Source organism: Dipodomys merriami, unplaced genomic scaffold (genome assembly GCF_024711535.1).
Source record: "Dipodomys merriami isolate MVZ:Mamm:240054 unplaced genomic scaffold, mDipMer1.0.p SCAF_9, whole genome shotgun sequence".
Lineage (NCBI taxonomy): Eukaryota > Metazoa > Chordata > Mammalia > Rodentia > Heteromyidae > Dipodomys > Dipodomys merriami.
In genome coordinates, this window is record NW_027206512.1 from 43,348,786 (window position 1) to 43,365,061 (window position 16,276).

Below are 16,276 nucleotides of genomic sequence, written 5' to 3' on the forward strand. Positions count from 1 at the left end.
GTTTATGAGAATCCCTACAATGGCAGTAGACTTCCAGCAGACACCACTACAAAGCACCATCACAATTGCTGAAAGCTAAAAAATAGATATTTTCAATAGTTTTCATTTTCTATTGGAAAAGTCTTTAAATTACATTAAATAAGTCTCTTTTCCCCCAGAGAAATAGTCTAGCTTTTATTATGATGCCTGTAAAAAGTAGGTAACAGCGAGCAGACCAGGCTCTGTTTAACAGCACAGTGCAAATGACTCTAGAGCTGCTCACCCTCAGAACCAAACTGAACCGTGCCACACCTGATTATATATAGCAGCATGGTTGAAATAACCAAGCAAAAAGGTGGCACATTCACAACTTCCATTTAGGTGATTGTGTTTATGAGGTTAGATCAGTCCAATAAAGCACTAACAGAAGACCCACCAGGGGGAAGGGAAATGTCAGCACTTCCCTACCCCGTCCACGAGACTGTTAAGCTATATTGCAACAGTGCAAACAAAATGTGTGACATAATTTGGACAGGCTGAAGTTGTCACACGAGAAAAAGACTATCAATAAATACTTCAAGTTCCCTTCTGACTGATAGTAAGGATTTACTTTATAAATTGGTACCAAAACCTGGAGTTCAAATTCACTCAAACTAGGAAAAATGATAAATAAAACATCAATTTGTAAAAGTCCATGAAATAAAGTTCAGATCACTTCCTGTTTCCTACCCAGTTTGCACCTATGCACAAGGAGTGCACTTGGCTCAGCTCCCCTCTGCACAGGACCAGCTGACATTCCTACAACAAAGGTATGTTCTTAGGTGCTGTGTTGCTACACTTAAGACTGTGAAAACACCTCAACTACACCTTTCAAGGCTCAAATCAGGCATAACCTTCCTTATTGTCAATACCTGCTTTTCACATTGGCAGCCCAAACAGGAATAAGCCTCATTCTGTAGTGGATAAATAAGCAACACCTGTTAACTGCCAATTCTTAGATACTTAAAAAGAATCTTTTTGCATAGTTTTAAGTGTTGTTAACAATCACAAATGTGACATTTCTCAGAAAAAAAATGTCCTTTTATTTCATAAATTACTCTCCTCAAGAGTCATTTTCTTGAAGGTGTTATGTATTAAAGTAAATCAATCAAAAGTCTGAACATTTTGGAAAGCATCTAAATTTAGTACCAAGGTTCCTCAGATACATGTAACTGTATTTGTTTGGATCACAAACATATTCATTCTTTAACCTGTAAAGACATACTGTAAACTACTTCTTGTAAAACTCAGGCACAGAAGCAGGAAACAGGCTTGACTGTAACAGCCTACTGGAAGATCACTGACTAACCAATCTATCTGCCCTAAGTGTAATTTCATATCTTAGTATTGAGGGCTGTTAAGACTGACATTCCCAAATAGAAAATTATAAAAAACAATTTCACTCAGGGTGTCCTTTCATAAATGCATTTAATACTAGCGGAAAAAGCAGTTGCCTTTGGATCTTTGGCAAACTAAATCCACCAGTACAGAAAGAAAAAGCAAAGGACGAGAAGGACAGTGGGTGAGCTACGCTACTGGAAAGCTCTATCACATTAAATAAAAATTAGGACTTTTGTTTTTTAATGTTGGGGTTTTAAATGTTGAGGGTTGAAAAGATCTGGCCTTGCATTACCTATCTTTCTTTGTATCTTAAGTACTAGAATCACCAGCCTCAGCACCAAGTCAAGAATCTTGTTACACCATATATTATTTCCAGTTTCCTGGGCACTGGGGTGCTGAAATGTAGTCAGATGAGTAGATAGTATGTGGCCAACATGGGCAAATGTGTGCAAAATATCAAAGCAAGATCAGCTGCCTCCAAGAGCAGAGCATGCAATGCTTGACTTTAGTATCCTCTGAATTTTCTCTCCTCACATATACCCTGAAAATATGGGCAAACAATAAACAGGATAAATGTGTTTGACATTTGTTTAAACCCAAACATTACTAATATTAAAAAAAGTCACCTTCAATTTAAAAATTTTTTTCTAACCAATAATAGAAAACTGTCTATGTTTTCACATATCCCACCCTTTCAAAATATAAAGAAAAGTGTTTTAGCTATTTCAATAAATAAAGAAAAATCTTGTTTCCTTTGGCATCCTTAAAAAATAACTAAACTACAGCAAAAAAAAATGTGAGGATATTTAAGCTTAAGGAAATACAGGGGAGAGAACAGCAAATTGTGTTTACTATACATTAATATAAACTGTAAGAGTCTACTATTAATTAGGAAAGCCTTACAAGTTTTTGGAAGAACCTTCACATTTTTAACATTACAAATGTTTAATAATGGTTCTTTTATTGCTTGTAGTACCAAGATTATTCAAAAGTCAAATGAAGTAAGTTATGCTGACTTAATAGGTTCAAAAATTATCTTCCAAACACTTAATGATTATAGCTTAAGATAAATAACACTTAAGAAAGCAAAGTTTTATAATATGACTGTCAATATACAACCTTTCTATAATTCAGTTGGATTCCATTACATTTTTGTTATGTTGCATTGGTCCTGAAAGTGTAATAAGAATTATATTACTCTGTATCAAACTGCCTGCATAAATCCATTTCAAGCTTCATAAAATGGTCAAATTGTGGTTGAGCTTGCAAAACTAATAATGTTGAAACTTGGAACTTAGAATGAAAGATAACATTAATATGAATAGAAAGCCTGACTATGTACAAGAAGTTTCAATTCCCTATCAGAAACATCATAAAGAAAGCTAGATTTATAACACACTTCTATTCCTATGTGCATCTGCAGTATGTACAGTAAAACACCAACCCAGTTTTCATGTGTCAACACGGGGAAGTGCAACCAGCAGTGACTGTGAAAGTATCTAGTAACGCAATTTCCACAATGGCTAAAAACGACTGAAAACATTGATTGCATCGTGGCAAGTTCTCAAAGACAAAAATCTAATCAAGTTTAAAAAAATCTGTGAAATTCAATGAAAAACTGAGTTGGGTCCTTTCATTAAATCTGGGAGTTTAGCAACAGTATGTACTGTTTTTGTAAAAGAGTAATAGAATTGGAGGCTCCCTTTTTCCATTATTATTGACATAGGATATCTTAAGTGTGTGTGAAGAAACATTCCAAACCTATGACCTAAAAATGGAGCAATGGACACTGCCCCCTCTCATCCATAATATCCTAGCTCATCCCCCACCCAATGCAGAGAAACTTTCCATTAGAATGGTAGTGTGTACAGTAATGGGAGAAAAGATTCCGTTTCCAAATCTGCTGACAGGAACAAAAAGGCTCTGAAGAGGTCACCAACTTCAATTCTGGAGAAATCTCCTATTACAAATGTTCTAACGCTTAAAATGGTGGTGGTCTTTTCAGCTCCCCCTCCTAAGAAGTCAAGTACAAGCATGCAAGTAAATTCACAGGCACAGAGGATCCATGTTAAGAACAGTTAAGGTAGCTGTGATGCAACACCAACAATTTGAATGGCCCTGACACACTCAAAATATTATCTTAATTATTCAACAAAATCCAGAAGCAAACTCTTGCTAGTCTTTGTTACACTGCTAAACACTAAAGTAGCATGTTTTCTCCATGGTTTTAGCTTAGCTCAGATTTTTTACACTATCAAGAAAAAAAAAAGTAAAAGTATGTCCCCTTTTAAATGTACACAGACGTTTAATTAGCTTTATTTACAGAGCAGGGAATTCGTTGTTTTCAGTCTCCAATGGTGCCTAGGTAACATCATTAGGCAAGAATGCCAGTTTAAAAGAAATTTATGCAGAACCCTAAAAATAACAGATGTTGGTGCTCCTCAAGAGGCAAACTTGACTATGAGCAGCTCTCTATCCTCAGTTACTCAGAAGCAATTCTGTTGCAGTCTCTACATCCCATGATTTTGAAGACAAGGCCACTATTACTGCATTCTGCAAAGAGGAGAGGAAAAAAAAATCAAATCTGGAGGAAATAGTTTAAAATACCGAATCACCTACTTTTTCTTTCACTAGAACAAAGTTGCCTTTGTACTTGAAGTGAACAAAAGGCTTTAAAAAAACGTTAACTGGAATCAATAAGAAGAAACAATCACTAATTTAAGTAGAATAACATGTTTCACCAAACCAGATTTTTTTCTTATTTCTTAGAGCACTTAAGCTAGCCAAAGATTTACAGTAATAAGGTTCTACAAGTACTTACCCTATCGAAGCCCATAGCACATAAGTTTTCTATTTTTTTGGTGTATTCTGGACTAGAAACTGGTGCACCAGCATACACATGGGCCCAAAGCCGAGCTGTTTGTTTGAACATTTCAGGATTCTGTTTGTACTGTATGGAAGAGGAAAAAATTGGCATAATAGTTGTAATTCTCAATATGGTAGCTCCATTTATAATTGTCTAATAAGGCTGCTTACCAAATAAAGTAAATTCACATTAAAGGTGTGAGGTGTGGCTCAGACATAGTATGTGCTTACGAAGCACCAGGGCACTGGGTTCAATATGCAACACCCTCACATGTCAAAAAAAAAAAAAAAAAAGAATAAAATATAACTCACTTCCTAGTGCCTGCATTAAGGTATGTCATCCAAGATTTTGGTTGTGATAAAAGAAAATAACAAATTAATCTATTTGACTCTCTAAGCCAAAAACTAGTACTAAGTAATGTATCAAGATATATTTCAAAGCTGGGCGCTGGTGGCTCACGCCTGTAATCCTAGCTACTCAGGAGGCTGAGATCTGAGGATCGTGGTTCAAAGCCAGCCCAGGAAGGAAAGTTCATGAGACTCTAATCTCCAATAAACTGCTAGAAAATCGGAAGGGGCACTGTGGCTCAAGCGGTAGAGCACTCGCCTTGAGCTGAAGAGCACAGGACAGCGCCCAAGCCCAGAGTTCAAGCCCTACAAACGAGAAAAAAAAAAAAAAAAAAAAATATATATATATATATATTTCCCCCCCCCCTCAAGCTAGGTACCAGTGCCAGTGGCTCATGCCTGTAATCCTAGCTATTCAGGAGGCTGAGATCTGAGGATTGTGGTTCTAAGCCAGCCTTGGCAGAAAAGTCTGTGAGATTCTTATCTCCAATAAACTATTCAGAAAAAGCAAAAGTGGCACTGAGGCTCAACAGTGCTAACCTTAAGCTTAGTCTCAGGGACAGTGAGTGCCCAGGCCCTGAGTTCAAGGCCCAGAACTTGAAAAACAAAAACACTATCATGAAAGTAGGAGGAACAAATGGATGATGGTATTGGGGAGGGATTATGATAATACATTATATGAAAATGTCAGAGTAACCTCTTACTTTGTGTTTGTAAATTAATATATACTAATGTTTTTAAAGTGGGAGAAGGGAATCCTATTACAATAAAAATAATTTATTCAGTGGCTTCACCACAAAAACTAAGAGACAATACCCATGCCCTGAGTGAAAGTCTCAAGACCACCACAAAATTATCCAGGTTTGCAATGAATTGACAATAAGGAAATATGTAAAACTAGTTAACTATTTCACATACTAAAAGGAACCTTAAGTTAAACCTTAACCTGAGAGAAACTAAAGGCTTAAACTGAAATCAAATTTGAGTTCAACTCTGAATTCAAATACGAATACATACATAAAATATGAAGTGATAATTCTATTTGCTATACAAATAGAACATATTACCAAATGTGTGTGTGAACATAATTTCCAGGGAAAGGAATATATAAATTAAATTAATATATAATATATAAATTAAAACATTAAAGAATCAGTTTGCCAAGAGGAAAATATCACGTACCATGTCCCAAATTAAATTATAATATTAAAAATTATGCCCAGGCCCGGCGCTGGTGGCTCATGCCTGTAATCCTAGCTACTCAGGAGGCGATCTGAGGATCGCGGTTCAAAGCCAGCCCAGGCAGGAAAGTCCGGGAAACTCTTATTTCCAATAAACCACCAGAAAACCGCAAGTGGCGCTGTAGTTCAAGTGGTAGAGTGCTCGCCTTAAGCTGAAGAGCTGAGGGACAGCGCCCAAGCCCAGAGTTAAAGGCCCACGACCGACTGGGAAAAAAAAAAAAAAAAGTATGCCTGGTGCAGTGGGACCTGCCTGTAATCCTAGTTATTCAAGAGGTTTAGATTTGAGGATCAGAATTCAAAGCCAGCCCATACAGGAAATGTCCATGAGACTCTTATCAGTCATGGATCTATGGCTGAAAGTATGATAGCACCAGCCTTGAGCAGAAAAGCTCAGTGACAGTGCCCAGGCCCTGAGTTCCATTCCTATGACTGACAAAAATCAATACACCAATACTATTACTTCTAACAAAATAATCTTACTAAAAAAGAAGAAACCCTTCCTAGACTTACTTTCAACAAAGAGTGTGCTCACATGTTAACATAGCAAGCCACTGATATAGAGAACATACATGAGAAGTCTTTTGAAAGCAATCTCACCTGATTTGCTACTACAGCGTCTTGTGGATCATCCGGCTCTGCAGCTGCCAGCAGTGCTTGTAATGACAGTAATACAGTGCGGAGAGTCATTGCTGCTGCCCTACATTTCAAAATAGGGAAATAGCCCACTTTAAGATGACAAACACAGGCTGGGAAGGTGGCTCAGTGGCAGAGTGCTTGCCTTGCATTCATGAGGCCCTGGGTTCGATTCCTCAGCACCACATAAACAAAAAAAAGCTGAAAGTGATGCTGTGGCTCAAGTGGTAGAGCGCTAGCCTTGAGCTGAAGAGCTGAGGGATAGAGCCCAGGCCCAGAGTTCAATGCCCACAACCGACCAAAAAAAAAAAAGATGACAAACACAAAATGATGCATAACAACCTACTGGAGATAAAGTTATCTACATTAATTATGTAGCTAAGATACATATTTATATTTGATTACCTTTTAACTTTAAAAATTCAGTCTTTTAAATAATAATCCCTCTTGGTACAACACACCTTACGAACAATAAATTTAATCCTCCAGAAAGAAATGTCATTACCTGACTTACGTAACTGGAGGTCCTCTATATACATTTATAATAATATTTTTCAGTCTCACAGACTTCCCTGCCCTAGCTGGCTTTGAACCGTGATCCTCAGATCTCAGCCTCCTAACTAGCTAGGATTCCAGGCATAAGCCACCAAGGCCCAGACAATAATAATTTTTTAAAAGGTTAAAAAAAAGTCTTGTTTCATAAATAATTCAAATCATCCCATCTTGAAAAAGTACTTTTTTTTATTGTTGCTGTTAATTTTCTTGTCATTATCATTGATGACTACAAATAGTATCTACACACCAAGAATGGATTCTCATTTCTACAAAGTAAAGGAATGGGTAGATGGCATGGCATGGCTCAGTTGGTAGAGCAACTGTCTAGTAATGAAAGAATCCAAGGGCATAATGGGTATTGTATCTTTTTTGTCAGTCGTGGGGCTTGAACTCTGGGCCTGAGCGCTGTCCCTCAGCTCTTCAGCACAAGGCTGGCGCTCTACCACTTGAGCCACAGCACCACTTCCAGTTTTCTGGTGGTTTATTGGAGATAAGAGTCTCATGGAATTTCCTGCCTGGGCTGGATTTGAACCGTGATCCTCAGATCTCAGCCTCCTAAAGTAGCTAGGATTATAGGCATGAGCCACCAGTGCCCAGCTCCACAAGACTCTTATCTCCAATTAACCACCAGAAAATCAGAAGTGGTGCTGTGGTTCAAGTGGTAGAGCGCTCGCCTTGAACTGATGTGCTCAGGAACAGCACCCAGGCCCAGAGTTCAAACCCCATGGCCAGAAAAAAAAAAATCAAAATGGAACAAAGGTCCAAATCTATAAGCTGAAACTAGAAAGAAACAAACATTGTAAACTAGAATCATTTGTTGAATATTTATATATTTAAAAAAAATTTTTTTTTTTTACTTTTACTTTTTGGTTAGTTGTGGGGCTTGACCTCTGGGCCTGGGCACTCTCCCTCAGCTCTTCAGCTCAAGGCGAAGGCTCTACACTTGAGCCACAGAGCACCACTTCTGGTTTTCTGGTAGTTAACTGGAGATAAGAATCTCACTGATTTTCCTGACTCGGGTGGCTTTGAACCTGGATCCTAAGATCTCAGCCTCCTGAGTAGCTAGGCCTTCACGTGTAAGCCTGGCCTTGAATATGGTATTTAACGAGAAACAAGACTACAACTACATCAAAATAAAACCCATTTGAAATAAAGCAAGGTTCTGTTTGCTCATGCTTATAATCTCAGAGAGTCAACAGAATGAGATCTACCTTTAGTACATCAATACTGCTTAGATTTTAATAAATAAATGTAAGTATTACTGCTGAAAATAGCCTAAATAAACCAAGTCGTAAATAGGGAGGTGACTGGCTATCTAGACAAAAGGTTATATATAGTTTGGATCAATTGATAGTAAACCTGCTCGTCAGATTTTTGGGAGTTTCCCCAACTGACTTGTAGACAAGGTACAGAAACCAGGAAAAAGAAAACGAATACCATATGAGTTTCAGTGTAAGAAGCTGCAATGATGAATGTGAGAATAGATTAGATAAGAAAGATTATGTAAAGAAACAGCAGTTTGGATTTTTTTTTTTGTCAGCACTGGGGCTTGAACTCAGGGCCTAGACACTTGAGCTTGTCTGGCTCAAGGCTAGCACTCTTACCACTTGAGCCACACCACCACTCCCAGCTTTTACTCTTTATGAGGAATCAAACCCAAGGCTTCTTGATGCATGCCAGGCAAGCACTCTACCACTAAGCAACATTCCCAGCTCATGGATTTTTGGAGGGTCAATACTAGGGCTTCAACATAGGGCCTGCGGGGCTGGGAAGGTGGCTCAGTGGTAGAGCGCTTGCCTTGCATGCTCGAGGCCCTGGGTTTGATTCCTCAGCACCACATAAGCAAAAAGAAAAAAGCCAGAAGTGGCGCTGTGGCTCAAGTGGTAGAGCGCTAGCCTTGAGCTGAAGAGCTGAGGGACAGCGCCCAGGCCCAGAGTTCAGGCCCCACGACCGGACCAAAAAAAAAAAAAACATAGGGCCTGCGTGCTGTCCCTGAAATTTTCTGGCTCAAGGCTGACATTTAAGCTACAACTTCACTTCTGGCTTTTTGTTCCTCAAAACTCAGACTCCTGAGTAGCTAGGATTATAGGCATGAGACAAACATGTATTTTGAAAAAGCTCTAGCTACGTGGTTCAAGTGGTATAGTATCTAGTTGAGGTCAAGTTTAATCTCTAGTATCACAATTAATAATTTAAAAATTCCCATAGTAAAATATGATTTTGAGATTAGAAAGCCAGCTTAGACCTAATTAGTTTTTACCTTATTATCCTACCCCATTTCTTACAAAATTTACTCAATTTCAGAATATGCCAGAAACATAAAAGAAGTTCTTAATTCCCTTCATGCTTGTAACATAGTATACAGTTCATTTGCACAACTAAGGAAACAAAGAATTCAGCTAATTTGCTCATGACTACAGAACTCAACAAATGGAAGAACTAGGATTTGAATTTGAGGGGTTACAATTTAAGAACCTTATTAAAAGATGAAACCAGGCCAGGGCTTTGGAGGCTCGCACCTGTAATCCTAGCTACTTAGGTGGCTGAGATCTAAGGATCACAGTTCCAAGCCAACTACAAAAGTGAAGGTGTAGGTAAAGTGGCAGAGAACTAACTTTGAGTAAAAAAGCTCAGGGAAATTGCGCAGGCCCTGAATTCAAGTCTTTGACTCAGTGGAGGGTGGGGGGAAAGAGAGCAGACTTTTCTGCTCAGGATGACTCTGAACTGTGATTCTCAGATTTCAGTCTCATGAGTCGCAATGATTAGAGGCGTGAGCCAAGAGTGCCCAGCAAACAAGAATTTTTTAAAAAGTAAAACTAGCACCAGTCATTATTCTAAAAGTGTCCATAAATTTAGGTAGAGATTATCTCAATTATAATACATGTTTGATGATGTACTTAAGATATATTAAGAAATGTTAGCCAAGAACTGGTATAGCTCACACCTGTAATCCTAACTACTTAAAGGGGAGGGGGGCACTGAGATGTGAGGATCACAGTTTGAAAGCCAGCTTGGGCAAAAGAATCCATGAGAGTCTGGGAATATGGCTTAGTGGTACTTAGTGGTAGAGTTATCATTGCCTAGCATGCAAAAGCCCTGTGTTTAATTCCTCAATAACACATACACATAAAAAGCCAGAAGCTGTGGCTCAAAGTGGTAGAGTTTTTAAATTATTGTGATACTAGAGCTTGAACTTGACCTCAACTAGATGCTATACCACTTGAACCATGTATCTAGAGCCTTTTCAAAATATATGTTTTGTCTCATGCCTATAATCCTAGCTACTCAGCAAAAAGGAGGAGCGAAAGTGGAGCTCTGGCTTAAGTGACTGTCAGCCTTGAGCCAGAAAATTTCAGGGACAGTGCCCAGGCCCTGAGTTCAAGCTCCAAGACGGGCAAAAAAGAAAATCCATGAAACTCTATCTCCAATAAACTACCAAAAAGCCTGAAAGAAGTGGAGCTGCGGCACAAGTGGTAGAATGCTAGCCTGGAGGGGGAGGGGGAGGGGAGGGGAAGGGAGGGGAGGGGAGGGGAAGGGATCTTATTACCCCCAAAAGATAAAATATAACTTTTCCTTATGTTTTGGTGCAATTATACCTTTCACTTTCTTAAAATCTTGATATTTATATGAGAGAGGGAAGAAAATACTTTCAAAATCGCTTACCATTGGTCTTTCAGGATATCCAAACAAATAGCTCCTGTGACGGAACTAATATTAGGATGCCATATTTTAGTGATAAACCGGACCTAGAATAAAAATGACATTTGAACTTTTAAATAATAGAATAAACAAAGAAGTGACAGGCTAACTCTATGAAAACATTATGGAATAAAAACTAGTTCAACAAAAGGAAAAAAATTCTAAGAAAGATTTAAAAGGTGTGGGGGGGGGGTTAAAATGATAAAGCAGTAATAGAGGAGGTGATCCTGGTCTAAGTATATTATATATATTTATGGAAAGACAATAAAGCCATTCAAATTGTACAACATATTTTAATATGTATTTTAAAGAAATAACTAGAAGACATGATTTTTAAATTAGTTTAAAAATCTGTCATCAAGCCAATTGCCAGTGGCTCACACCTCTAACGCAAGAGGATCAGGGTCTAAAGCCAGCCAGGGTAATCAAACCTGAACAGACAAAGCTGTGAGGTTTTTTGTTTGTTTGTTGTCAGTTGTGGGGATTCAACTCTGGGCCTGGATGTTCTTCAGCTCAAGGTTAACACTTTACCAATTGAGCCACAGCGCCGTTTTCTGGTGGTTAATTGGAGATAAGAGTTCTCATGGACTTTCCTGCCCAGGCTTGGCTTTGAACCGCAATTCTCAGATCTCAGCCTCCTGAGTAGCTAGGATTACATGCCACTGCTTTAATAATCTTACTAATTTCAGTATGTCTGTTTCTCTCTCCACTGCCTATGGTCCTTTAATGGTCTCTCAAAACTGTTTTTCCTTTTATAGGGTTAATTACAACACTGGGGTTTGAAGTAGGTCTTCAAACTTGTTAAGACATCTCTAAGGGAAAAAAAAAAAGATATCTCTAAGTTGAGCTATACCTCATACCCCATTTTGCCCACATTACTTTTTATTCAGGTGGGCCTGGAATAAAATCCTATTTATACTTATTGTTTTAGGCACTCCATCCAGATATTTAGTTTTTAGGGTCTCACAAACTTGCTTCTTTTTCTGGCATTACACTGGCCTGGAGATCATCAAAATCTCAATCTTGCAGGTAGCAGGAGTGACAAGAGCATCAATATGCCCTGCTACTGGTTGAGTTGGAGGTCTTGTCAGGTTTTTTTTTGCCTACACTCACTTCAAAATACCATCCTAAGGGCAAAGTTGGTTCACTGGTAGAGTGCTTGGCCTTGCATGCATGAGGCCCTGGGTTCGATTCCTCAGCAACACATAAGCAGAAAAAGCCAGAAGTGACACTGTGACTGAGGTGGTAGGGCGCTAGCCTTGAGCTGAAGAGCTGAGAGACAGCACCCAGGCCTAGAGTTTAGGCCCCATGACTGACAAAAACAAAAAAACTATCTTGCTGATCTCTACACTTCCTTAAGTTACAATTACAGGTATGATCCACTTATGTGATGATTGTTGTTTTGTCGGTCATGGGGCTTGAACTCTGGGCTTGTACACTGTCCCTCAGCTCTTCAGCTCAAAGCGAGCACTCTACCGCTTGAGCCACAGCGCCACTTCCGGTTTTATTGGAGATAAGAGTGTCATGGACTTTCCTGCCCGGGCTGGCTTTGAACCACAATCCTCAGATCTCAGCCTCCTGAGTAGCTAGGATTACAGACGTGAGCCACCGGCGCCCGGCTTGTTTTCTTGAGACTCACTCTATGGCTTCCAATGGCAATGAAATTGGGATCCTCCTCCCTCTGCCTCTGCCTTCCCAAGCTGAGATTACAGTTGTGCACCATCATCCTCAGCTCAATCTCTTTATGTATACAATGTTGACTCCTTAACCTGAGACTAGCCTACATCTCTACTCCTCTCCACATACCACTTTCTTCTTGTTTTCTGCCAGTGTCTTCATGCATGTTTATTTTCTCAATAATCTTTATACCATATCTTCTCAACCCTCACCAACTTCTCTCTCACATTTCACTTTCCAGTACCAATCACTTATTTTTATTTAAAATTTTTGTGCTGGTAAATTAAGACTTGAACTCAAGGCTCTAACATGAATCAGCTTTATTGATCAACGATGGCCTTCTACAACTCACTCTCTACTGTCAGCTTCTTTCCACTTAATTAGAGATAAGTGTCTCAAGGATTTGCCTATAGGCTGGCTTCAAACCAAGATCCTCAATCTCAGCCTCCTGAGTAGCTAAGATTACAGGAATAAAGTCACTGGTGCCTGGATAAACTTTGTTATTTTTAGTATGTGGTTAAACTTCAACATAAAAATATTTGTGCTGGTCCTGAGTGGCTCAAACCTTTGATCCTAGTTACTCAGGAGGCTGAGACATGAGGACTGTAGTCCAAAGCCAGCTAGGGCAGAAAAACATGAGACTCATCTCCAATTAACCACCAAAAAGCCAGAAGTAGAACTGTGGTTCAAATGGCAGGGTATTAGCCGTAAGCAAAAAGCTAAAGGGCTTTTGAACTCAGCCCTGGCCCTAAGTTCAAGGCCAGTACTGGCACAACACAGGTGTACGCACTCATGCGCACTCATGCAGGCGCAAAAACAAACTCAAGTGTACACACTTGCTCAAACACACACATAATATAATAATAAATGGCAAACCTGTTATTAGTCAATTTGTTTCAAATAAAATGAAAGTCAAGAAAGAGAGTAACCATTCCTTCCTAACAAATGCTAAGCACAAATCACACCTTGTAATGTTACCTATACACTGAATTCAATTCAAAAAGAGACATTAATACCAATGAAATAACAGTATTTGCTAAGCTAAAACAAAGTGGCTTACTAGTCTTTTTCCTTCTCTTTTCTTCTCTGAGCTTCTTTTGCTCATGGCTAGCACTCTATCACTTTAGCCACAGCACCACTTGCGCGAAATGGTATAATATGCTGAACAAGACTAACAAACAAATTTAAATTACTACTAAACATGTCAGAAAGGTTATAATTTAGACAAGTACTTCAGGACAAAATTACCTTGGGGATCTGTATCTACAGTGCAGGTTATTAAATACAGGGCCCCTTTCAAGAACTTTATCATTTAGCTACATCCCAAATCTGTGTATTGCTTTTAAGGAGGTTGGTTAACAGATTCCAACCTTATGACTCCTGGTCTTGCTTGAGCTGGTACTCTACCACTTGAAGGATGCCTGCAGACCAGAATTTTGCTGATTATTTTCTGCCTAGGATCCCATCACACAGCAAATATCTAGGTCTCATCTTTCTGGGTAGTTAGGATTAAAGACATGGTTCTGTATTTTGCTTTTCTTTTCATCTTTTCTTTTCTCCGCCCCCACCCCCTGCCTGTTTTGGGGGTTCTGTCCCTGAGCTTCTTTTGCTCAAGGATAGCACTGTACCCCTTGAGCAAAAGGGATGGAGCTTCACTTCTGGCTTTGTGGTAGTAAATTGGAACCAAGAGTCTCACAGGCCGAGGTGCAGTGGCTCACACCTGTAATCCTAGCTACTCAGAAAGCTATTAGGATAGCGGTTATCTCCAATTAAACACCCCCAAATGAGAAGCAGCACTGTGGTTCAAAGTGGTAGAGCACTAGCCTTGAGCAAAAATACCTCAGGGACATTGCCAAGGCTCTGAGTTCAAGCCCTACCACCACCACACACACGCAAAAAAAGTCTCATGTGCTTTCTTACCAAAGCTGGCTTTGAACTTCAATCCTCAGATCTCAGCTTCTGAAGTAGCTGGATTATAGGCATGAGCCACTGGTGCCTTTTTTTTTTTCTTTGTTGTTCATGGGGCCTGAACTCTGAGCCTGGGTACTGTCCCTCAGCAACTCAACTCAAGGCTGTCGCTCTACCACTTGAGCCACAGCGCCACTTCCAGCCTTTTCTACGTATGAGGTGCTGAGGAATCCAACCCAGGGCCTCATGCATACAAGGCAAGCACTCTACCACTGAGCCACCTTCCCAGCCCATATAGTTTGCTGTTTAAGGAAGAGTCTCCTATAGCCAATTCCCCTGCCACCTACATACATATGCAAAATCAAGAAAACAAAACTAAAAAAATCACTACACTTATTCTTATTTCTACAGGTAGAAGTAACTAATTTTGGATTTAGAAATGAACAAAACTGCTTTTCATGACACTCAATTATCCACCAGTGAATCTAGTGGGCTGGCATGTTTGTTTGAAACAGGGTTTGCTATAATCCAGTACACCTCAGCCTCAACTGCCACAACAGGCATTGTCAACAGGCCCAGCTTATAAAAGCAGTTTTTGTGTGATCTACTTGATCCCTTCTTTTTTCTTTTTTTTGTCCATCATAGGGCTTGAACTCTGGGCTGGGCACTGCCCCTGCGCTCTTCAGCTCAAGGCCAGTGCTCTACACTTAAGCCACCGCACCACTTCCAGTTTTCCAGTGGTTTATTGAAGAGTCTCACAGACTTTCCTGCCAGGGTTGGTTTTGAATCGTGATCCTCTGATCTCTGGCTCCTGCGCAGCTAGGATTACAGGCGATAGCCACAGGTACCCGACTCAATGCCTTCTTTTCTTTCCTTTCTTCTTACCTTCTCTCCCTCCCTCTTCTTCTTTCTTATTGTCTTTTATCATTAACTACCTATTTTCATGAGATTTCATCTTATTCCTTAATCATGTCTTATATAAACAAATGGTCTGCACAAATAACCCTGAACACTGTTCCATTCATTAAACTCAACTTCTTTAACAAAAATGTAGAACCGTATTTGTGTTCTGTTGGATAAATGCCCAGCAGTGGGATTGCTGGGCCATAGGGTATTCTTTATTTATTTAAGGAACCTCCATACTTCTTTCCAGAGTGGTTGAACAAGCTCACATATTACTACCAATAGTGTAATAAAGCTCTGGTTTGACAAAAGCCTCATGAGCATTTGTGTTGTTTTACTAATAGTGGCCATTCTATCTGGAATGAAGTGGAATCTCAGTGTGGTTTTCTTTTTTTTCCTCTAGGGTTTGAAATCAGGGCCTGAGTACTGACCCTGAACCACTCAAGGCTAGCACTCTATCACTCAAGCCACAGCGTCTCTTCCCACTTTTTCACGGTAGGTTATTGAAGAGTTTCATGAACTTTCTTGCCTGGGCTGGCTTCAAACTGTGATCCTCAAATCTCAGTCTCCTGAGTGGTTAGGATTATAGGTATGAGCCAATGGTACCTGGCTTCAGGGTTGTTTTGATTTGAATTTCCTTTCTGGCCAGAGATGAGCATTTTTCCTATGTCTATTGGTCATTTTTTCTACTTTTTCTGAGAAGTCTCTCAAGTCATTAGTCCATTTATTAACTGGGTTGTTTGAGGGTTTAATTTTTGAGGATTTTAGTTTTGTTTGTCGGTTGTAGGGCTTGAACTCTGGGCCTGGGCCTTGTCCCTGAGCTCTTCAGTTCAAGGCTAGCACTCTACACCATTTGGGCTACAGCACCACTTGCAGTTTTCCGGTGGTTAACTGGAGATAAGACTCTCAGACTTTCTTGCCCCGGCTGCTTTGAACCATGATCCTCAGATCTCAACCTCCTGAGTAGCTAGGATTACAAGCATGAGCCACTGACACCCAACCTTCCAGAATTTAATTTTCTGAGCTCCAAACATATTCTGGGTATTATGTTCTTGTCTGATGTATAGCTAGCAAAAATCTTAAAACAG

General features: G+C 39.6%; 1 protein-coding gene across 2 annotated transcripts in view; it reads right to left on the reverse strand.

Moving 5' to 3' along the window:
* Positions 1-3,644: 3,644 nt before the first annotated feature.
* Ube2k (ubiquitin conjugating enzyme E2 K) overlaps positions 3,645-16,276 on the reverse strand; it is a 52,358-nt gene continuing 39,726 nt past the window's right edge. For both annotated transcript variants that reach the window (XM_070012875.1, XM_070012876.1), the window contains 4 exons: positions 10,665-10,747; positions 6,411-6,510; positions 4,181-4,309; positions 3,645-3,912 (listed from right to left, as the gene is read on the reverse strand). In XM_070012875.1, the coding sequence (XP_069868976.1) occupies positions 3,838-3,912; positions 4,181-4,309; positions 6,411-6,510; positions 10,665-10,747 (387 nt within the window). In that variant the 3' untranslated portion in view covers positions 3,645-3,837. The remainder of the gene's footprint in view (positions 3,913-4,180; positions 4,310-6,410; positions 6,511-10,664; positions 10,748-16,276) is intronic.